At 39.0% G+C, this 23790-nt stretch overlaps 1 protein-coding gene across 3 annotated transcripts in view; it reads right to left on the bottom strand.

Annotated features, from left to right (window-relative positions):
• Nucleotides 1-496: 496 nt before the first annotated feature.
• The window catches only part of mprip (myosin phosphatase Rho interacting protein), a 62747-nt gene continuing 39453 nt past the window's right edge, over nt 497-23790 (bottom strand). For 2 of the 3 annotated variants that reach the window (XM_066704725.1, XM_066704726.1), the window contains exons 15-24: nt 23401-23538; nt 18633-21458; nt 14988-15135; nt 14273-14390; nt 11957-12116; nt 11277-11390; nt 10352-10438; nt 9623-9785; nt 9098-9180; nt 497-1501 (exon numbers count right to left, since the gene is read on the bottom strand). In XM_066704725.1, coding sequence (XP_066560822.1) covers nt 1430-1501; nt 9098-9180; nt 9623-9785; nt 10352-10438; nt 11277-11390; nt 11957-12116; nt 14273-14390; nt 14988-15135; nt 18633-21458; nt 23401-23538 — 3909 coding nt within the window. In that variant the 3' untranslated portion in view covers nt 497-1429. Of the gene's footprint in view, nt 1502-7229; nt 7296-9097; nt 9181-9622; nt 9786-10351; nt 10439-11276; nt 11391-11956; nt 12117-14272; nt 14391-14987; nt 15136-18632; nt 21459-23400; nt 23539-23790 lie in introns of all 3 variants that reach the window. The other variant, XM_066704727.1, reaches the window with a different exon arrangement.

Below are 23790 nucleotides of genomic sequence, written 5' to 3'. Positions count from 1 at the left end.
CAAGTCTAATGCTATCCAGTGCATTACTTCCTTGGAAGAAAAAACTAAAAAGGCTGGTGCTATCAGCACTGCATGCAAGCTTTGCAAAGTGAGCTCCCAGGGTATATACAGCAGCCTGGCAGATGAGTTAAAGAAACGGCCTGTTGATAAAAGTTTCCACATCAGTCTTCTTTTATCCTTCAGTGCACTGCACCTCAGGGGCCTGGTGAAAATAATTAGGGTTGCATTAATTCCTCTATAGCAAAATATCCACTAGCAGCATCATCTAGTTTGAGAGATTCTCAACAGAGGATACTTAGGCATCTCCCTCTCATTCAAGTTATATGATGGGATGAGAGGGGAATAAAAACAATGGAGTTGTGCGTAGTCGTGGTGGACTTGTGAGCCCAGTCAAATATTGCATGCACAGCCTTATCAGAGCGCTCCATTTCGGAGGCGTTCACAGAAAAACAAACAAACCAACAATCAAAGAATTACAAAGACAACTCAAATCAGACATGGTGCAAAAATATTTATTGCTAATAAACCTGGAGTCAGTTGGTGTACATTTGCTGTGTATTTACAATGACAGAGTACAGGGAAATGAAACTTCAGACAAAAAAGTCCAAACATTTAAATAAATACAAAGGAAACTGCCACTGGACAACACTACAAAAATAACCAACTTAAAACCTTTGTACTCCCATACAGCTGAGCGAACCATTACGATTACATAATGGAAAAAAAATAATAACAGCCATTCCCATCCATGTCAATTTAGCCATTGCCTTCATTGGTCCTTAATATTATTAATATTATTATTATGTTTTTTGTTTTTTTGTTTTAACTTACAGCAAGATGCTGATGCACCATTTACAAAACCAGAACTATACAGGCTAACAAGCATGGTTAAGCCAAGCCAGGTTTAAACTTGTAAAATGATGCAGGCAAATGTTATTTTATTCTGTCCTGATAAGCAAGCAAACATTTGCACTGAAATGGTCAGGGAAACCGAGGCGACGCTTTAAAATGTGTGCATATCAACACGTCACATACAAACCCCGAAGGCAATAACAGCGCTACAGTTGTTCTGAAATTATATCCGATCATCAAGTTGTGATGCGACACATTGTAATTGGACTTATTCCTTTGGCTATTTACATGAACGATGAGCAGGTTTAAAACCGTAGCTTATACAGTAGTGTTTAGAATAAGCATGATAGATGCTCCATAAAAAATACAGAATATTTACAGTGAGATATAGCGATCTAAAGTCACAGTAACTGTAGTGCATGGAATGCAAATTTCTAGACATAAAATCAAACCTTAATACCGTGTTAAAAATAAGACTTGTGTAACCAGTGTAGCATTGTATTTCTAGATGATTAAGTACTGGGCTAAAATATAGTGTCTCTATAAACATGCAGCAAGGCTCATAGTCTTAATGGTGTTAAAACTCTTTTGTCTCTTTGTTGTCGAACAGATGGAGCCTCTGCTCAGCAGTCAGACCTTCCTTGAGACTCTGGAAAGAAGCAGAAGACAATAAAATAAAGGTTAGAGTGTTTGCACATAAAAGGCTAAATTTTCTGAAGTTTGTTAAACCGAAGGTTGCAAGGCAGTCACACAGTTACACTGCTTCCTTAATACTAACAGCAAGCATGCCAGTCATCTCGTGGGATACAAACAACTGCAATGCATCTCCAGAATTCATATGTATGGTTTGATTTTTGTGTTCTTTTGACATGTGCATTAACGGGGAGTCACATGTTTTTGTTTTTGGTTGTAAGGTGGTTAGGGGTATGGGGTGCAGCCTGTGTTTATTGTCTACTTTCCTCTATGCTGTTTGGAGCATAGGATTATGAAACATAAAACACAACCAGCGCTACAGGCAGGATTAAGAAAAATAAATTAAAAAATGAAAATCTGGTCTGCTTAAAAGAAATCAAATCAAAGGACAACCCCCAAGATACAACTGGATAGAGCAAAGACACTACCAGGAGATACTGAAGAGGTGTTTGTATCTTAGAGGCTGCCACTGTACTGTACAAGGAATTGTGTTGCTCTTCATGTGTGCATCACACTCTTGAAATATTTAACTTCCCCCAGCAGACTACCAGAGTAGAAACTAGCATGGACATTATGTATATATACAGTTACCACTAAAATTAAGAGACCACTTAACATTGCTTTCTGAACTTGTAGTGAACTCTTAATTTCTTCCAGAGCTGTATACAGTATCGTGCAAATGTTTTTGGCAGGTGTGAAAAAATGCTGTAAAGTAAAAATGCTATCAAAAATAGACACGTTAATAGATTATATTTATCAATTAACTAAATGCAAAGTGAGTGAACACAAGGAAAATCTACATCAAATCCATATTTGGTGTGACCACCTTTGCCTTCAAAACAGCATCAATTCTTCTAGGTACACTTGCACAAAGTCAGGGATCTTGTAGGCCTATAGTCAGGTGTATGATTAAACAATTATACCAAAAAGGTGCTAATGATCATCAATTCAATATGTAGGTTGAAACACAATCATTAAGTGAAACAGAAACAGCTGTGTAGGAGGAATAAAACTGGGTGAGGAACAGCCAAACTCAGCTAACAAGGTGAGGCTGCTGAAGACAGTTTACTGTCAAAAGTCATACATCATGGCAAGACTGAGCACAGCAACAGGGTAGTTATACTGCATCAGCAAGGTCTCTCCCAGGCAGACATTTCAAGGCAGACAGGGGTTTCCAGATGTGCTGTCCAAGCTCTTTTGAAGAAGCACCATTGAATGGGCAACGTTGAGGACCGTAGATGCAGTGGTCGGCCAAGGAAACTTACTGCAGCAGATGAAAGACACATCATGCTTACTTCCCTTCGCAAACGGAAGATGTCCATCAGTGCCATCAGCTCAGAATTGGCAGAAAACAGTGGGACCCTGGTACACCCATCTACTGTCCGGAGAAGTCTGGTCAGAAGTGGCCTTCATGGAAGACTTGCGGCCAAAAAGCCATACCTCCGATGTGGCAACAAGGCCAAGCGACTCAACTATGCATGAAAACACAGGAACTGGGGTGCAGAAAAATGGCAGCAGGTGCTCTGGACTGATGAGTCAGAATGTGAAATATTTGGCTGTAGCAGAAGGTAGTTTGTTGGCCGAAGGGCTGGAGAGCGGTACATGAATAAGTGTCTGCAGGCAACAGTGAAGCATGGTGGAGGTTCCTTGCAAGTTTGGGGCTGCATTTCAGCAAATGGAGTTGGGGATTTGGTCAGAAAGAATGGTCTCCTCAGTGCTGAGAAGTACAGGCAGATCTGATTGGCCCCAAATATATTCTGCAGCATGACAATGACCTCAAACATACAGTGACAGTCATTAAGAACTATCTTCAGTGTAAAGAAGAACAAGGAGTCCTGGAAGTGATGGTTTGGCCCCCACAGAGCCCTGATCTCAACATCATCGAGTCTGTCTGGGATTACATGAAGAGAGAGAAGCAACTGAGGCTGCCTAAATCCACAGAAGAACTGTGGTTAGTTCTCCAAGATGTTTGGGCCAACCTACCTGCCGAGTTCCTTCAAAAACTGTGTGCAAGTGAACCTAGAAGAACTGATGCTGTTTTGAAGGCAAAGGGTGGTCACACCAAATATTGATTTGATGTGGATTTTTCTTCTGTTCACTCACTATGCATTATGTTAATTGATAAATATAATCTATTCACATGTCTATTTTTAAAGGCATTCTTACTTTACAGCATTTTTTCATACCTGCCTAAAACTTTTGAACAGTACTGTGTATGTGTGTGTATATATATATATACACACACACACACACACACTCACACACACAGTGAGGGAAAAAAAGTATTTGATCCCCTGCTGATTTTGTACGTTTGCCCACAAATAAATGATCAGTCTATAATTTTAATGGTAGGTGTATTTTAACAGTGAGAGACAGAATAACAACAAAAAAATCCAGAAGGCAGCTGGGACCATAGTCACGAAGAAAACAATTGGTAACACACTACGCCGTGAAGGACTGAAATCCTGCAGCGCCTGCAAGGTCCCCCTGCTCAAGAAAGCACATGTACAGGCCCGTCTGAAGTTTGTCAATGAACATCTGAATGATTCAGAGGAGAACTGGGTGAAAGTGTTGTGGTCAGATGAGACCAAAATCGAGCTCTTTGGCATCAACTCAACTCGCCATGTTTGGAGGAGGAGGAATGACCCCAAGAACACCATCCCCACCGTCAAACATGGAGGTGGAAACATTATGCTTTGGGGGTGTTTTTCTGCTAAGGGGACAGGACAACTGCACCGCATCAAAGGGACGATGGACGGGGCCATGTACCGTCAAATCTTGGGTGAGAACCTCCTTCCCTCAGCCAGGGCATTGAAAATGGGTCGTGGATGGGTATTCAAGCATGACAATGACCCAAAACACACAGCCAAGGCAACAAAGGAGTGGCTCAAGAAGAAGCACATTAAGGTCCTGGAGTGGCCAAGCCAGTCTCCAGACCTTAATCCCATAGAAAATCTGTGGAGGGAGCTGAAGGTTCGAGTTGCCAAACGTCAGCCTCGAAACCTTAATGACTTTGAGAGGATCTGCAAAGAGGATTGGGACAAAATCCCTCCTGAGATTTGTGCAAACCTGGTGGCCAACTACAAGAAACGTCTGACCTCTGTGATTGCCAACAAGGGTTTTGCCACCAAGTACTAAGTCAAAGGGGTCAAATACTTATTTCCCTCATTAACATGCAAATCAATTCATAACTTTTTTGAAATGTGTTTTTCTGGATTTTTTTGTTGTTATTCTGTCTCTCACTGTTAAAATACACCTACCATTAAAATTATAGACTGATAATTTCTTTGTCAGAAGGCCTCCCTAAGTTTTGTCCATGTTCTATCTAGAACTTCTCTTTTTCATATCTGCAAAGTTTATGATCGCCTTTTCCCATCCCGTGTGCTCAACTTCAATTTTTCAATTTCTCTTTGTCCATCTTTGATCTGTTCTTTTTGCAATCCAGTCCATTGCAATTTTACATTTCACATTTATTCATTTGTTTTTGGATCCATTTAGTTTGTTTTCTAGCTCTTTTTGTTATAACAACCACACACTGTCCATGATTCTTTGTGTCGTCTGTAGTTTCTGTAACATTTTTGCATGAAGTGAGCAGGTTTCATAACAATACATTATCACTGGTAATATGCATTAATCAATTACTTTTCTCTTCAGGCAAATGGGTAATTTCCTTTCAATAGCGTGGTGTTTCGTCCAAATATACTCCATCTCATTTTAACTTTTCTTTTGATTTTGCCATAATATCTCATACCTGACATGTTAGACAACATTTGAGAATCCATTGACCTACTTACATTTTCTTAGATTAAACAAATCTGTTAAACATTTTGTGTTACGCAGGTTCATTTTCATATAATATGTGTCTGTATATGCACATATGTATGCATCTATATATTGATGAATGTATTTAAATCTTTGCTAAAGTGTTTTGAAGCAGCTGTAATGCACAGGATATCACACTAACAGCATGGCTTTTGTGGTTGATTTTTCGTATCCTTTATGAATTTAAATGTCAGATTTTCATTTCTTCCTCGTATCTTTCAAGAGGATGAAATTGAGCACAAAAACATTCTCCAAGGAAATCTAGAGACTAGCTTGCAAACAGAAGTGTGCTTTCCTAGGCACTTTGCATAATTGATATACCTGTGGAAATATTGCTTTGTGGAAGACACACACGCACACATGCGCATGCAAACGCACACGCACAATAATTTCCTGTTGGATTGTCCCCAAATGTCAGCCATAACCCTTCAGTAAATAAGGGTGATATAATTTAGAGCTAATTAAAATGTATGTCAGATATAATCTCTTAAACGTCTGCCTATGAGAAGATTTTCAATGGTATTTTTCTTGACATTTTAAGTTGCTTTGACAGCCACAAGTATGTTGGCCACAATGCAGTGGAGGAAACAATGGATAATAATATTGCTTGCAGTAAGTGACTGTTGTACCATACCTTTTTCCTGCATATCTTCCTTTGAAATGCTTTTACAAACAATACACCATGGACAGCCCTTCAAACACATGCAAGTTAGTTAGTATCTCCAAATGTTACAGTTTAAGGGTCCCATAACCACACCAGTACCCTGTGCTTGTTAAATATCCTGGCTTCCCCAAACAGATCATCACCTCTTCAACAGGGCAGGAAACGTTAGGATAAAAAGAACACGCAAGACGCTCCGACTCTTTGATTTAGTTGATCAATTAAAGTATTACAGCTGCTACTGTACATTTTTCCTGGATGGATACTCTATTGAAGAAGTTAGGATGATCTGTTTAGGGGGTACCCAAGCTGGTATTTTGGTTACAAAAACACAGCAAAAGCCCAAAAAGGTGCGCAAATGCCCCATCACCAAATAAACCATGAAGGAAACCTGCCCGTCCAGATAAATACTGAATTGGATGCCTCGTAACTTCAGTGGCACCTACATTTTGGAAACTTGAAGTGTGCAATATATTTAATATTCATGATCACTGTTATAGACTCAGTATCTCAGTAAGGTAAGCCCTGGACAAAACATTTCCTCCATCAACAATTAAGAAGTTAATGAAACTGAGATTACGGATATGCACAATGGCATTCATTCTTGACACTGCTGTGCAAGTGTGCATAATGAACGGGGTCATAATTGTGCTTTTATTTATTGTATATGTTAGTTAATTATGGTCAAATTCCCTGTATCAAGTACTCCAAAAAAGTCACCCCCATTTATATCGAGATGTCTAAATTGGGTTATTCTGTGACGAATTGCCCTAAATAAACTAGATGTTAAACTCTACTGTTTATGACTTACATCAAACGTAGTTCTTTTTTTTTTTCAGGCACCTGGCTTTTGTTCTTGAAACAACCATAAGCACAAAGTTTGGTGTAAATCAGACATGGAAGGGTGCAACACATTGGGAGATTTGTTAAGGAATCGCCCAGGTTTCTCAACGGCGCATAAGTTTGTTAGGTTTTTTAGGTGGTCTTTTCAACAGCCATTATAAAATATGCATGTCACTTAATTCTTGTGAATTAAGTGGATTAAAAAAAAAAGAGAGGAGAAAGCCAGTGGTATTTTGGGAAAAACAAAGAAATAAAAACTATGTACACACCTCCATGGGAAAGCAGCATTTTATAAGCAAAGGAATCTTTAACAAGCATGGATCTTCCTAAAGGGAATGCATCTTTTCAGAAGGTTTACCTAAAGGAGGTGTCATTAGGTCTTCAGCCAGCTTTAGCTATCCCAGGGCATGTCGCGACTCACAGACTGAAGACAAAGGGAGGAAACGTACCAGGGTGTGTTAAGAATCAACAGCTACATTACTGTGGGATAAAAACACTGCATTTACCAAGCTTTTCCTCTTGTGCAGCTGTCAAATGTAATACGGGTAGCCAAATTAAAATGCCCACTAACTAAACTGAATGCGTTTTTGGTGTCATTCAGCATAAAAGAGATGCTAATCTTATGACAAAATCATCACAAATCAAGTGTCTCTCTGTTCTTGCTCTGGCATCATGACAAAAAACGAAATACGTGACAGTTATATACATCTTTGACGTGAAGTTTCAAGAAACATAAAACTTTTACAGGACTTAATAGATTTTATCTTTTAATCAGAACACACTTTTCAATGTTTACATGTACGTTGTTTATGGCCTGCTGATATCTATAAAAGTGGCCAAATTGTATGTAATCAAGTTTTCCTGCATCTGCTTTATTTGTTAAACATTTCAAGAAGCCTTTATTATATAATCCAGGTTTCATTAATAAAAAAAGACCCTTACGTTTACTAACAATTTTTTTCTGGAACAACCTGTTAAGTACTTCACATTTTTCATACATTTCACCTTCACAGTTACTGTAAACTGTGCTAAACTTGGGGAATAAACATTTTGAATTCCAGATACCAATTGCTATTAGATCTTAGTACATAACTGAACATGTAAATACTAAGACTTAATGTAACAGTGCAGTCCATACATGCTTTTGGATTAATGCCAAATCAAAATGATTTGTAACACTGCTTAAAATATAATATAATATGATATAATAATATAAAAATAAGCCAGTCTTCTACTTCAGTATTCCGAGAAGAAATACAAAGGAATCTTGCTCAAGAACAACTGTTTCACTTTAAGCAGCAACGAATAATCCCGTCAGATGTTTAAGACAGTTGGCTCCCGAAACAGAAGAAATAAGCATCCCTGAGTCTGACAAAGAAGGTCACTAATCCGCCTTCCTGTTACCAGAACTAGGTTTATAAAAATCCACCAATATCCTCCTTCTAAGCTGCTGTAACACACACATACACACCCCAACCTGAATTGGTTAGGTTCACATAAACCAGTGTTGTATCAATTAGTATGGAAGAGTAAAATCCCATTATACATCTAAAACTGAAAAACAGGCATTTAATCTTGGTATAATTCTGTATATGAAGGTACTGGACAGAAAAATGATTTGGCAATGTGGCCTTGCTACCTCCAACAGCTATTGACTCCATGTGTTCCAGGGCGTTGTCTAAGGTCAGACTGTGCAGATGCGTTCCTTCATTTAAAAACAAATGTGCTTTTGTAGGCTTGCATTGTTATGGAACTATATCATACTAGTGAGCTGCATTTTCCCATCATAATAATAAAACAAAATCTGTCCAGTACTCCATAAAAATGAACAAATGTCCCATGTCCTGAGTGTCACTAGGGGCAGAGTTACCCCAATAAACTGTAAAGGCTGGACGAATATGCATTTTATGTAAAGAGTCTACGAAGCCGTGCGGTGGTCAATCTGTTGTAAAGGAGTACAGATCTCATGTTTACCATTCTCAACAGGATACTGTCTGAAGGGCAAAGCCTGCTGGAAGTGATTCAAGGCTTGTGATTTTTCTTGCCTACCCTTCCTGCACTTGGCAATGCAAGGTTCAAGAATGTTCTGTGGTGATTTGCACAGTGTTCATTTGCTGTTCAGTTCTAGAAAGCATAACCTCTTGCCCTGTAACTTCAGCTTTTTTGTTTTGTTTTTGATTTAAAAAAAAACACTCTAGGAGGTCCGTACTGTACAGAAATGCTTACCTTTGACCTCAATGTCCTCTCTGAGCGTTTCGCTGCTGCTGCCATCTTGAGGATGTCTGGGTTGCTTTTCGACTTCATGATATCTGACAAAAGGATCAGAAACTTTGATCTTTATCCGATTCGGCAAGAAAGCTTCAGGATCGTACTTTCACTTTCTTTAACGTAACTGGCCGAGGGTTTATAAAAAGTGTTACAAAAAAGTAGTCCAGTAACTGCCATAACTTACACATTTAGAGAATGGAAAACACTGAAGCTGCTTCAGATGTGTATAGTTGGCGTAGAGTATATGTTGTGCAAAGCATGAACTAGAGGTTCAATAACGCAAGTGTTTAAAATATTTAAAAAAAGGATTAACATTTAGATTATATAGGATAATTGTGCAATTAATTAAAACTATGGCTTTGATGGCATAGCTTGCCAAAGTAAGCCATTTAAACATTAAAACACGTAGTGTATACATATATCCCCATCTAAATTTCAATTTCCTGAGCAAGGACAAAGGTCAGCATTAGAAAGGATTTGTACCATAGCCACTACGATCCACGTCATCCATTGAGGGCTCCCCCAGCGCCTCGTGGGCCAACTGTAACTGCTCCCTGAGGCGACACAGATCCCTCTCTCCTTTGGCCTTCACAATACTGAGTTCGGTGTAAATGTCTTTATATTTATCAGTTGCATACTTCTTGTCCTGAAAGGAAATCAATTCTCTTAATGCTTTTAATACTGTTGACATTATTATTATTATTATTATTTCATAGTTCATAATTAAATTTGAATGACAATCTCAAGCCTCCATCTTACATATTAAAGCTTATCTTACTACAACTATATCTGTGTTTACTTAATGTTGTTATCGGGTTATAATATTGGATTTTCACACATTACACAAGAAATCACACCAGGGACATTATGAATTTCTGGATTATGACTGTATGAGCAGTATATAAATAGACATATCCATATATACACACATGTATATAATTTTCCAAGAATTGTAAATAAAATGGTTATTGTAGCTATTGAACTTGCGGTCTGGATGCCAAGTGAATAAACTGCATTTGGACCTCTACTTTATTAGCAATTCTGTTTTATTTCCATTTACACTGATCTTTGGATTTGTTATTTTTACTTATTACATTTATTTTTGAGGAAAGACAACAGACTTAAGGGAAGGTACTAACTATTGTGTATAGCTGACTTCCATGGAAGGCCCTGACTAAAAATATAGCTGAATACTTTTCTATTGTTACTTACTCTTTGAGCAGCCTGCAGTTCATCTTTAAGGGAATTTATCTCCTGCTTCAGATACTGAACTTCGGATTCCTTCACCCGCAACATAACCTGGAAAAGAATAGAAGCAAAAACCATTACTAAGAACAAGCTTCTAACTTACCACACGGGTAATGTTTATTCAGTAAGCAGGAAGGTAAATAATGAAAATAGCTTGTATATTTACACTGTATATATTTTTAAACTAAACAGCCTTAGGTGAAAGGGTCACAAGAGTAAGACATGATAGCCTCCCATGACATGTCAAATGTCCTGACAAACACAGTAATGTAAACTCCAATTCATCCCTTCAGGGTTTTCAGGGAAGAGCTACGCAGACCACATGCCGAGACTTTGTTGATTTGGCAAGGCTGACACCTAGTGGCTAATCATTGGGAGTCACAAGGAAAACCAATGGAAAACTCAGAAATCCAACATGGAAATACAGAACATAAAAGTAATTCTCAGTTTTCAGACCACTGCATGCTACACTTAATTACATTAATAATTTGGATCATACTTTTTCCAGTAAAAGTATAATTTTCAGCCACAGTGTGCACTTTGGCAAATATCCCTGTACTGCACAGGTGACAAACCCAAACACTTTTGAATAACTCTCAATGCAAAACCAATGATTTGACTGCCATTTGTTCAGCACACAAATAAAGCACACCAAAAAAGAAAATGATATGCTTTTACTCCAGATGTTAATGTTCCTAGCTTGTTTTTATGTGCAGTCAGCTTAATTCTTTTAAATTCAACTGTCTGAAATATGGACAAGCCAACAAAGAATACATTTGTACATGCTTGGCAAAAATCTACATTTCCTAGTGCGCACTCATCAACACTCCAGCTGGCAACACTGATAAAATGGCAGAAACCGGTCTGTCTCTCATGCCTGTACCCTCACCTCAAGCTCATACACCTCCTTGCCGTGTATTAAGGTACAGGTGTCGATGCCATCCTCACTGGTGACCATTGATCTCAGCTTCGTTATTTCAGCAGCCAGGCAATTATTCAGTTCCTGCAACATCCACAAAATTGGCGTTTTCAGTTTCAGAGAGACACCTCGTATTTTGTTTCAAGAGCTAAGAAAAGCTGAGTCACTTCAGTGTATGACTGACTGCCGATAACTAATTTGGTCTGTCAGAAAAAACACGTCTTCATTTCTATGTGCTGTGTCAGTGTGGTGCTTTGTTTTGGGCTTTGAGATGAATAAAATCAATAAATCCTTCATGGAGGGAGCAGCCCCAGCCCCTGAAACTCTTGATAGAGAACAGTTTCAAGGGGACAGGGTAACTCCCAGCATGTGTCACTATGTGGCATTGAGAAAAAGACAATATAACCCAAAATCACAATGCTACCTTAATACCAGTAAGGAAATTATACGTTTTTGCTTATAATTGTGAAGCTGTATTGTATTATATTGTAGTGATCTGGGACTGTTAAATGTAAGGACTACAACCTGTCTGTCTTATTTGTTGATGAACCCACGTAGCAAAAAGCCTATATCGCTACAATATGAATGCATCCAAAGTAGAACATGAAGTGTCAAGGGGCCAGGTTCCACAACACGGCAGGGTACAGCACCTGGTTGTGCGAATTGAGCTCCTGATTCTCGCGTTGGCACTGCCTGAGAGCCTGTCGCTCCGCCTCCAGAGCCTGGGCGAGGTGGGCATTCTCCAGACACTTCTGCGAGTACTGCTCTGAGAGGACTTCAATCTCCCGTTGAAAGGATGCTAACTCCTCTCTGTGAGTCAAGGACAAAGAGCAGCATTGTTCAGAGAGTACACACTTTCCACTTCTCTCCTCAAAACCTGCCTTTCCAGGAGACAATTAAAATGTCTTTCTAAAGACCACAGCAGTGCGAGAAAAATTAGTTTTCTTTTCCAGATTTGCTTCGAAAGCCTCTCTGCCACAGCGTAGTTATGTCAGTTGTGTTCGAGTAGGATCTGTGAAGTCACTCAAGACTACACAAGTATTCTTGAACCAAGAAACTTAACTTAACTAAACAAACAAGGGGACATTCCGTGGGTCAAGTTTCTTTATTTCCACGCTGGATACAGTCTGTGGGTTACACTGAATAACTCTTATAAATAGTTTCTGGGAAAGGCGGCTGTGGAAACATGGCTAAAAAACAACAGGCAATTCCCTGGAAATGGGATGTCTGAGACAGGTTAGAAGAAAACAAAGCAGCTTCCAGATCTCATCTGTTTCTTATAAAATAAGGTGTGGGACACTTGTTGTGTCAGTGACACACTTGTCAGTGATGTAACATGACTGATTCTGTAAAGCAGTGCTCTATGGATTACTGAAAATCATGTCTCCTGCACCTGTTAACCCTACCCATCACTCCTGGAGGCAGACACACTAGATGCAGAAAAGACTGTAGAATCCCATCCCTGACCAATAAGGTTTAAGATTAAAATATTAAAACATGTCAACAACCCAGCTGAGCAGACACACAAAGGGTTAAACCCGCCATGCTTAAAACCTTGGTAAGAAATCTCTGATTTCCTTGTACAGGAAGTCCCCAACTTACAAATGGGTTGTGTTCCAAGAGTCTGTTTGCAAGGAATTCATTTTCACATATAAACAATGTTACAAATGGTGGTAAGGTCCTCAGACTAGCCCACAAAAGCCTATTTAATCCATATTGTAGCTGAAATACTTTACATTTGTAATGTAAAAAAAGTTAAAACCAATATGGTTGTAATACTAATAATTAAACAAAACAGAAAAACAATAACATTGAATATTAAACCGTTTTTGATTAGGCTATGCTGATGCAAGTAGTTCCTGAGAGTGACAGCCACATGCTGGGTGGTGTTCGTATGGCTGAATTATAAAAAAAACAAAAAACTGAATATCTAATGGAGCTTTGGTTGTATGGATGAATGTTTAGAAGTTGGATGTTTGTAACTCAGGGTGTGTCTGTACTTACAATTTAACTTTTCTGATTTTAATTTTAAATCAAAGTCTCAAAGGGGTAAAAGTTTAGGATATTGAATGGCTAGACGAAAAGGGAGCCAAGAATGACTTTGAGTCGCTGATTATGCGGAGCTCACCAGATTGGCAGTGGCACAAGCAGCTTTGCACTTCCAGGTCAGTCGAGTTCGCCGATGAGCTACTTTGTTCAGGACTGGCTAAAACTGGCACCACAGTGCAGGCATACACACGAGCTCTGACCTTTCACCTAAATCCTCCGGTTCATTCTGCACTGAATTCCAGAAAGGATCTTGTACGGTTTGCTTTCCACTCCTAATTTCTTAAAATAACAAGGAAACCTGCCCGTACGTTTATGCTCAGGGATGAATTGAAATTAGTAAGTGAAGAAACTGTAAAGACCCCGTCATATTACCGGAGATTTACGCGGAGAAACCTACGTGAATTATTTAATTTATTGACCAGGCGAGAATAAAACCACACTTCATTAATTACGAATCGTTAAAACGCTAAACTCATACCCCTTCGCAGTTGGAGAAGGTCCTAGGCTAAATGATTAACAAGTGAGCAGCTGTGTACGTCAACATAAAATAGTTTTAGTTTTATGAAGCTCACGCATTGAATCAGGTTAAGCTATCTGTGTTTTCTGAGGCTTTTTAGTTTGCCACCCCCAGTATAAAGCTTTCTAATTGCACAAGCTGCTATGGTCACTGACTATATCCCACATCAAAGGCGTTCAAGTATTATTAAGAAGAACAGTGTATTGTTTGCTTTACTTCAGTAATTCTGACTGCCAGGTCTTTGTTCATGAAATATGGCTGAACTGATGTCGAGGGAAGTGCGAGTTCTGCCTACAAAAGCTGGGTTGATTAGGACAGACGATAGGAATGGCAGATGTCTTCTAGTGCTCCACTTCTGGGCGGAGGAGGACACTTAAGACTGACCGAGGAGGATACTTACTCATGTTGCCTGCGAATTTCTTCGATGTCAGCATTTTCAGTGTTGTTGTTTGCCTTGCGAGCTTTGTCTAGTTCCCTCTCAAGCTCTGTGCGATGTGCGTTTTTCATGGCTTCGATGGCTGGAACAGAAACAACAAAACAAAACAAGAAGAACAGCTTTCTGAGAATTGGAACCATCTGTTGCAAAAGACCACCTTCAAGTTTCTGGGTATTCTGTGTCGCCTAAGCTACGTTAAACAGGTACATTCCTCCCAAGGACAGTTAAACCCAACAGGAAAAAGAAGGCACTTCTCATGAACTATATCAGAGGCCTGACTTGGTAAAACACATGTCTTTAATTCTCCAACACTGTTTATTGCTGCAAGCTTTGTGGTTAAAACCTGTCTGAAGACAACGCTGGCTTTATCTGAAGCCAGATCTGGATGTTCACACCAAGAAAAGATGAGAACGAGGCATACCTTGATCTCATCGTATTTAGTTGAGGATAAAGAAAAGGTTTAAGTTGGTACTGCCTGGCTTTTGGTTGAAGGTACTGCTTCTAGAAGACACCAGTATTATCGTACTGGTACTGGAAACATTGACTTAAATGTCAACACAGCAAGATAAACATGTTTCAACACCATTCCACATTCCACCCCGTATATATTATTGTCAAAACTGTCGCACCAGCTCTGGTTATTAATGTTTCTAGAGTTGGCCCAAGCATCTCCCCTCACCCGCAATTGTAGCAGCCGTTTCTTCGGCCAGAAGTCTCTCTTTCTCATCATGCAGGTTCTCCAACTCCCGCTGATGCTTCCTCTGTAGTTCTTCAATCACTTTCTGGTGGGACTCTTCCATTGCAGCAAAACCACGCTCACATGTGGCCTACAGGGACAAACAAAAAAACCATTTGAGTTTAATTCCATGTTCATTCCCATCAGGCAAGTTAGCTTCCAAATCCACAAAAACACCACCACAAATGTGCACAGAGTGTTCAACGCACCACATTCACCTAAAAAATAAAACTAAATACGATATAACAAGCCCAAAATAAATACATTAAATCATGTAGATGGTGAAAGGGTTTAATATGTGGGAGATAATCTGCAGTATTTATTATTCCTTTAATGAAAATCCTTACAAAGAGATTGTGACAAAGCTAGGGCATCCACACAGTCATTTTGGAAAACATTAATTTGTGTGCGTCTGGGGGAGTGCTTCTATAGTCTTTCTAACAACTATTAACATGTATAAAATCAATCTGCTTAATTTCATCATCTTTCCTGGAATGCAGAGAATCAGCTCAGATGTTTACAAATTAACTTAATGTCTCCTAGGCAGCAAATATATAAAACTCACAAACCACTTAAACCAAAAGAGCATTTTATATTCTTGCGTACTTAATTATTGTTCTTTTATTTCATTCCCACCTACCTAGCCCATAAAGCATTGCCCAAACAAGTCAAACAAAACCTAGCGTGTTATGAGTCCCCGATAATAATATTGTTTAATCTACCATGTCGTAAAGCAGTTGTAAATGGTAACGCAGTGTGCCTTTTCTTCATGACAAGATTGCATATCAGTCATTCATAAAGTACACCTTTATTTAAATTCTTTCCCAGTCAGTTTTTGGGTAATGTTGAAGAAAGGGAAATAAGCACTGCAGAGAACTAAATTGCTATTAAAATGATGTTATTAGATTTATTTTAATGGCCTTCCAACTGTGCCAAGGCAAATTTATTTAGTCAAAGCATTTACAAAGCATGTCATTGAGTCTCCAGTAACATACTATACAATTCTCTGACAAATCAACCATACCACAACTGTTTTGATAGTTCTAATTCCCAAGCCTGGAACATTCTAGATCAGGGACTATACAACAGCAACTTATTTTACTACCCCCCAGTAACTGTCTTATAGCTGGTTTCCTGTCTAAACACCACTGCTACACCTGCAGTTTGTTTACATAAAGCGTCTCTATCTGCCACATCTCTGTGTTCAGGTTGTGTGTGTTTCCGTTCATGGATATAGAATTGTAGTTATTACGCAGTAATGTTATTTTTTTTTAAAGGGGCAAATACAAAATCTGAAACCTGTCATCAGTGAAAGCGGATAGTACCATGAATTAATATGACATTTTTAAACATTTCTTTATGAGAATCTTTTAAAACGGAAGCATGTTTCAAGACATCATGAAATATAAGAGCACCACTTGTTTTGTGCTACTTTTCCAATAATATTTTTTGTTTATCTGGTACGGTTACATCCGTCTGCTCTGTTTAACAAGTAAAGAACATGATATTTGAATAGTGCAGGAAAACAATTCTTCATTGCAAGGTTCAAGCAGCAGCATATTCAATAAATATGTGCTCTATACTAATACTGTATATTGTACATAAAAAAAGTCCAGCAAAAGTCCTTGAGTTCAGACTGCAGAAGGAATACATATCCCAACATAGCTTATGAATATATTCAACTCAGATTTAACTAGACAGGACTTGATAAAAACAACATATTCTGTAAAAATGTACTACTTTAAATAAAAGTATGGTTTATGGAGAGTGGAAAGTCATGCATGTGCAAACTACAAGGACAGCAGTATTTTCTACCAACAAGCTGTAATCAATTCAAAGTTAAATTTCAGGAATATTTCTGAAAAGCCAACAACTTGGTTTCAACAACATTTGAAACTTGGAATAAAAAACAGACACCAGACAAATCAACTAAATTCCAATAAAATCCCAACAAAGTGTGCATCTCCACAAGCTAGAGGTGACAATTCTGTGGAGTGGAAGTGCTGTTTAGGATGCCAGCATCTGTTGTCACCCATAATTACCAAGGATGGAATACTGAGGGTTTTTGTGGTTCTCCCCTAAATTGCTACATATTTTACTTTAGTTCAGTTATTCTCCATTAATACTGAATCTGTCTAAAGATTATGTTTTACAAAAACTACACAGCTATACATAAATACATTTGTAATAGCCTTAACACATAGTGAGTGACTCAAATTCAAATGAAGCTTAAACATCAGCTGGACATACCTACACTTGATTTAGGGTTTGCCATTGTATAGAGAATTATTAAAGATCTATTAAGACTAATAAAAAATCAGCTTTATGGATTCTTAAGTGACTGTTTCAAATGGGAAACAATCAAGTAGTTTAAAGTGGCAAGACACAGTTAGGAACTTGACTTACCCTGTCAAAAAAAAGAAACTTTCTATCTATCTTTCTCCGTTCGTTAAACAAATGCCTAGAATAGCTACAAAGTATTACACAACCTGGACTAAAAACATACAGCTGAAGGTGCTAAACAATTCAGTGTTAAACAGTATGTGTTCACAGTGGCTCTTTCCTTTCATTACTTGAAATTCAGCATTAAAACAGGCCTGCTATTACTGCCAATTCAGTCATTGAGGTAAGTAGTCATTTCTAGGTTAGTTATGTTGTATTTCAGTTAGGAAGGAAGTTTTTCCACAAATTAGTGACAGGAAGACAACAGCTACAGAAGGAGGGTGAAAATGTGCACGTTTTAGTACAATAGTGTCAATTTGAAATACATACAGCTGAACCCATGATGAGACAACAACACAACGATATACATTCTCTGAATGAATGATGGTGACATTGCTTTTACAATGCTCCAGTAATTTAGACTAGTGATATAGTCCTGGTCCTGGGAGCTTAATTGGTAACTTAAAATACTGCATGACTGAAGATTAATTTAGTCATTAAAAGCATACTAAATAAAACTCAAAATATCCTCCAGGATAACCCTTGAGCATCACCGATTTAGATCATCCGTTTCTCTTTATGTAATGTTGCCGAATCAGGGTTCGACTCTATATTTTTCAACGTCTGCTTAGCAAAGGACAAAAAAACAGATGTACAACAAACAACACTATGAAGCATACTATATTGATTCTGTGGAACCCATTTCATAAACAACACAGCAAGTGTTAAAGTGTTAAAAATAATCCATAAAATAGTACAATGCATAGAACGCTTTAACTATAGTATATTTAACTATAGTATATATAGTATAAAAAAATATTCTAATTAAAACAAAATCTAAATAGATGAGGATGACTGATGCACATCTGATGTGTGTCTGCTTTAGGAATCAACTGAAAAGTTTTCTCCTAGAGCCATAGTACTTGCAGATACTGGAAAGAAAAGCGCTGATATCAACAACATAAAAAGAGAAAATGGGTTCCTCAGTGCACATTAAAAAACATCAAGGACCACATGCATTATACAGGGTTAAACATCATGCAAACACTAGAGGATTGTTGGTTACAGAAGCGGAGCTCTATATTAGGGGATATCACACGGAGTTACAAGGCAACACGGAGAAAGCAGAGACAATAACAATTCCACCTTCAGGTTTTCCAGGTGTTTGTCATATTTCTGCTGGAGAGACGACATATCTCCTTCGCTTTCACGCTGTTTAATTTCTTCGGACATGGTGCTAATCTGAGACTCCAGCTCTTCAATGCGTTCTTTCAGCACCAGCATGTTATGGGGCTTGTTCTCTTCTGGGTGGCCGTCACCCTGGCCTTCTTGCTTTGTCTTCTCCAACTTCTTCACAAACTGTTCTTCCAGGCTGTTCCGTTCAGTCAAATTCTGCTCCTGTTGCCTCTTCATCTCCATCTCGTGCTTCTTCTTCAGGTTCTCCATGCAGACGGTCAGGGAGTCAATCTCCTTGACGTTCTCCTCTGACTTTAGCCTCAAGACCTCCCCTGCCTTTTTGATCTCTTGGCGGAGTTTCTCGGCTTCCAGCTCGTAGGTGTCCTTGACTTCTCGGAGCTCTTTCTTGTGCTTGGCAGCCATGTCTTGAAGCTGTATGGCTTTGTCCAAGGAGTCGATTGGCTCTCCCTCAATCTGGATGTGTGTTACTGGCATGTTCTCTGCACTCTTTGGTCCTCTCAGGCCTAAAATCTCCTGTTGCGCACTTTCCAGCTTTGTCTTGAAGTCTTCATTTTCCTTTTTTAAGTCTACACAGTTTTTGCAGGTTGTTTCATTTGTTTTCAGTCCCAGCTGGGCTTCTTTTATCTTGTGAAGCTGCTTGCTGTGCTCAAGGTCTAATCTACAGATGATATAGGACAAGTGTGCCTGTGTGACTGCATCCTGAAGGCAGGCTAACCAGGGCTCCTTTTGGCTCCTGAACTCTAAGCTATCACACAGCCTTAAAACCAAAGACATCAGCTCGTCGTTTGAAGAGGACTGAATGGAGGAAGAAATTTGGTTTAACAAGGATACCTTTACCTGAAGGACATGCATAAGTTCTTTCTTGACTAGGTTGTCAGTGTCATTATCGATCCAGTTGTACAGATTCAAAAATTCATCCTTGTTTTCTGTGATATTTTCTCCTTGAACATTCCCAATGATGTCCAATTTCACTGGCATCTCTCCTTGAATCTTCCCAGCCTCTTCATTTTCAAGGGCTCTGCTGGGATCTTTCGCAAGCTGTAAGTCCAGCTTAGACTGTTGTGCTCCAGACAGATGGAAAAGCCTATGGGCACAGAGCAACATTTTCTTTTCGACTAACATGCGCTCTGACATTTCCTGTAAGAAACTATCTGCAAGTTCGTTCTCATCCAGCTGAGTTGATCTGACCTCAGAGATGCTCGACACATTTCCCCAGAATTCTTCTTCTAGCAGTAACTTTCTAAGAACCGACCGATACACTTCCAGACTCTCTCCTTCTGAAGGCACAAACCCTGATCCACTAACAGAGCTTCCCCACTCACTCCGCGCCTTGCTCACTTTAATATCTACCTTCTCTAACACTTCTGACACCTTACTAAGAGCTGCTGACTTTAGCTTTATCTGTTCTAGTACTTGCTTAACCTTCTTTTCGTCTGACATAGCACTTCCAAAATCTTCCATCATTTCTGCGCCACCATCCCGAGCTTTCTTCCCACCTGCTGACCTACCCCCACACTCAACTTCTACCTGTAGCATTCTAATTTTACTCTCAGCCTCTAAAAGCCTTTGGCTGTACACTTCATCCAGCTCTGCCTGTTTTAATTTCAGCTCACTGTTCTGGGACTGCAGTTCCCTATAGGAGTGTTCTACGCATTTTAGTTGCTTCTCTTGTTTCAACAGCTTGGCCTCGGTCGCCTCCAGTTGTTGAAAAAGACGCTCCTTTTCTTCAAGAAGCAGCTGCGTCTCGCTGTCTTCAGCCACCTGGAAACCCAAGCCTTTCAGAGTGGCCTCTTTTAGATGCAGCTTCCTTTCTGTCTCTGTCAAGCTGCTACCCAGCACTTCTAACCTTATTAACGCCTCCTGCAGCTTCTGAGATTCTATGTTCAGCTCCCTCTCATAAAAATCCCTATCTATGAACTCTGCCTCCTTTTCTGCCAGTTTAGCTTTCAGTTTGTTCAGCTCCTCAACTACCTGCAGGTGCTGCTGCCCTCCTTGCTGATTCAAAAGCTCTATCTTCAGCTTCTCGATCTCCCTATCTGCCTCTGTCAGCTGATTCACTATTTCCTGGCAGCGCTGGTTCAACACCTCATTTTCGGTTGTCAGCAGCTCAACCTCCTGGGCCAGCCTCTTAACTGTTGCATCGCTTAGCTCCACATGCTCTTCCATCTGCCTCAGAGCCACGCAGCTCTTCAGGTTATCTAGCTTTTGCTTCTGCGCCCTCCCCAGCATGCCCTCCATGTTCTGCAGACGTGTCTCATACTCGCGGACGCTTTCCCCCGCCTTGGCCAAATTGCGCTTCAGTGACTCGTTTTCAGTTTCCCGCTGGAGCTTCAGGGTTTCATACAGTTTCTGACAGCACGTCTTGTCTCCACTGCTTCCTGGTTCGTTTTTGTCAACGCAATGGACTAACAGTCTCGCCAGAGCGCTCACAGTTAGAGGGGAAACCGAGATTAGGCACTCGAGCTCTTGAAGTTTTTCTTCTCTGTCTTGCAGTACTAGGCTGAATCTTTTCATCATTTGGGTCTCCTGGCTAGGCTCATCGTTTCGGTTTGGGGTTTCTGGAAAGGAGGGACTCTGGGTTTTTGTGGGGGACAGGTCTTTGACCAACAGTGTGGAAAGAGAGAGTCCTAGCTGGACCTTTTTGATTTCTTGCTGCTGGAGGAGTTCTTTGGTTTCTTGGTACTTCTTTTTTAGGTTCTGAGCTTGAGAACTTATCAGATCTTGCCTCTTCTTCTGGGACTCAAGCTCGGCATCAAGACCCAAAGGGGACTCCAGCTTGGAAAAGGGGACCAGACAGTGGTTAACACAATCAGTAGAAGTCAAACGCTCATTAATTGTAGATTAAGGTTGGCTTCTTATTCTGGAACATTTACATTTAACAAACTACTGTGTAACCAACTTCAAAATCTCAACTGAGGTTGCCTTAAAATTAAAGTTCAAAATAGGCACAATTGTGTCCACAAAGGGAAGATGTAAACACAGTTCCAAATTATGTCTAAATGAAGAAGAAAATTGACAGAACTGGGGAAAAGAGATTTAATGGCTGCCGTTAGTAAATCACAACAGAACATGCACATAAAAAATGGTTAGAGTTAATTTATGAAGTAAGTAAAGCAAAATTAGTATTATGTGGTTTACTTTTAAATGGGAAGCATACGGTAGTAAAGCAGGTACACCATTGAGATCTACTACATTTCCTCTGTTAGGACAACAAACTATTATTATTATTATTATTATTATTATTATTATAACCTTTGAATTTTAAACTCAATCCTGATTTTTTTTATTCTTAAAAACATTTTTAAAAAGACCTATGTATCCAAAACAGTTATCTGTAATCCATAATCAAATGACTAGTTAAACAAAAATAAATGACAAAACTCAAACTTAGTTTAAACCATTTTTACTTGAAACGTTCCCTCAGTATAGGAATGAACAGATATTAATTATTGTATCAGTCTCATACGTCAGATTTTTGAAAGAGTGTGGATAAGTTCCTTAATGCACTGTAACTGGGAGCAGAAAAATCACCTACTGCACCAAATTATTGCTATCTTGAAGTCAATCAGAAATAATTTGTCATTGTGAGCAGAAAACAATAAAAAAGAAAAAAGGAAAAAAAGACACTTGTGCATTCCCAGCCATGTGTTCTTTTCATTATGAAAACTGTTAAAAACGCTTTAGTGTAATACAAGTCAACGATCAATAACCCTGCAGCCCATTTCCTTATGAAATTAATTAATGAAATTTGATATTGGTATTCACACACGTTTTCCAAGATGCCTGTGAAAAAGCACACCTGCAACATCACTTTCATCACCACTCCAGTTCAAATCCGGCATGTTTAAAAGTACATCTTGCTGAAATAACCCCAAAGATCAATAAGATCTAGGACTCAACAATTTGACTAAAACAGTCAGCCTAAAAACAGAGGCATTCACTCTGCCAATTGGGCACTACTATCTCACTGCAAAAAAACAACAACTGCTACACAACAAAGAACTGGAACATGAAACTCTATCCAGTAAAAGAAAAGTTGTACTTGTCGTAAACAAGAGGAGAACAATGATAACATTCAGCTATGGCATATTGCATGAAATCTATGTAAGCAGGTTCACTTCCATCATGGTACCTTGTTCTTCCTCATTTTAAACATGTTAAAGATAGTATGAATGGTCGGTCTAGTGGTTAATACAACATGATTCATTTGAACAGCATGCAGACATAAACAGAACAAAATACTTGTTACAATTGTCTTGTCACACTTATTGAAAATATGAGGGTCAAAATATGACAGCAATTTCAAAAAACACATTAAAAAAAACAGACAAACAAAATCATGCTTTTTCAGCTACCAAGCGTTAGACGACTGAATATAATGAATAAAATAATTCTCCTTGTTAATTGTATTTAGCACACAAATATTACAACTGCCACCATACAAACACTCGTCCTTTGTATTTCTATGATAAACATGGCAGGAGGAAACGAACAAGTGGAAGCCAGAAGCTCAACAATTATTCCACTTCTTTTTTCCTTAACATGCAGTTGTCTCATGCAAGCTTTTTATTCTATTTTGAAATTCCTTGTTGTTGTTTTTGTAAGTAGTCAGTTTAAAAAAAAAACATGCAAAGACTGTTTGATGGAAAGAACACTATCCCTCCAACCTCTCTCCTCCATTGTAATGACAGGGAATGGTTCTGGGATGTGAACTTACCGGAGAAACATAACCTGCACGAATCTGCTGTTCACGTTCCAGGGCGGTCGTAAGTTGTGCCTCCAGTTCCAATTTGCGATGGTTTGAATCAGTCAGCTGTTGATGACAGCTTTCCAACTGAGCTTTTAGCTCTTCTACCTACAATTGGAGTGTGAGGTTAAAGTCAAATCAATTAGACGGCCAACTTAAAGAGTGTGGCTTGCACCAAAGTCTGGCCCACATCCTGCCAAATATTACAAACAACATCCACTAATTTCCCTTTGTGCTTCATGTCTGGAACACTTTATAAAGCTGCTTTCCTATTTCATTAAACTGGGAACAAAATATTATAAGCAATTTTGTATGTGCTGAGTCTATTAAACCTTGTGAAAATTGAGTACAGTAAATTAA

Source organism: Amia ocellicauda, chromosome 5 (assembly GCF_036373705.1).
Source record: "Amia ocellicauda isolate fAmiCal2 chromosome 5, fAmiCal2.hap1, whole genome shotgun sequence".
Taxonomy (NCBI): Eukaryota; Metazoa; Chordata; class Actinopteri; order Amiiformes; family Amiidae; genus Amia; species Amia ocellicauda.
This window is presented reverse-complemented; position numbering and strand designations above follow the sequence as displayed.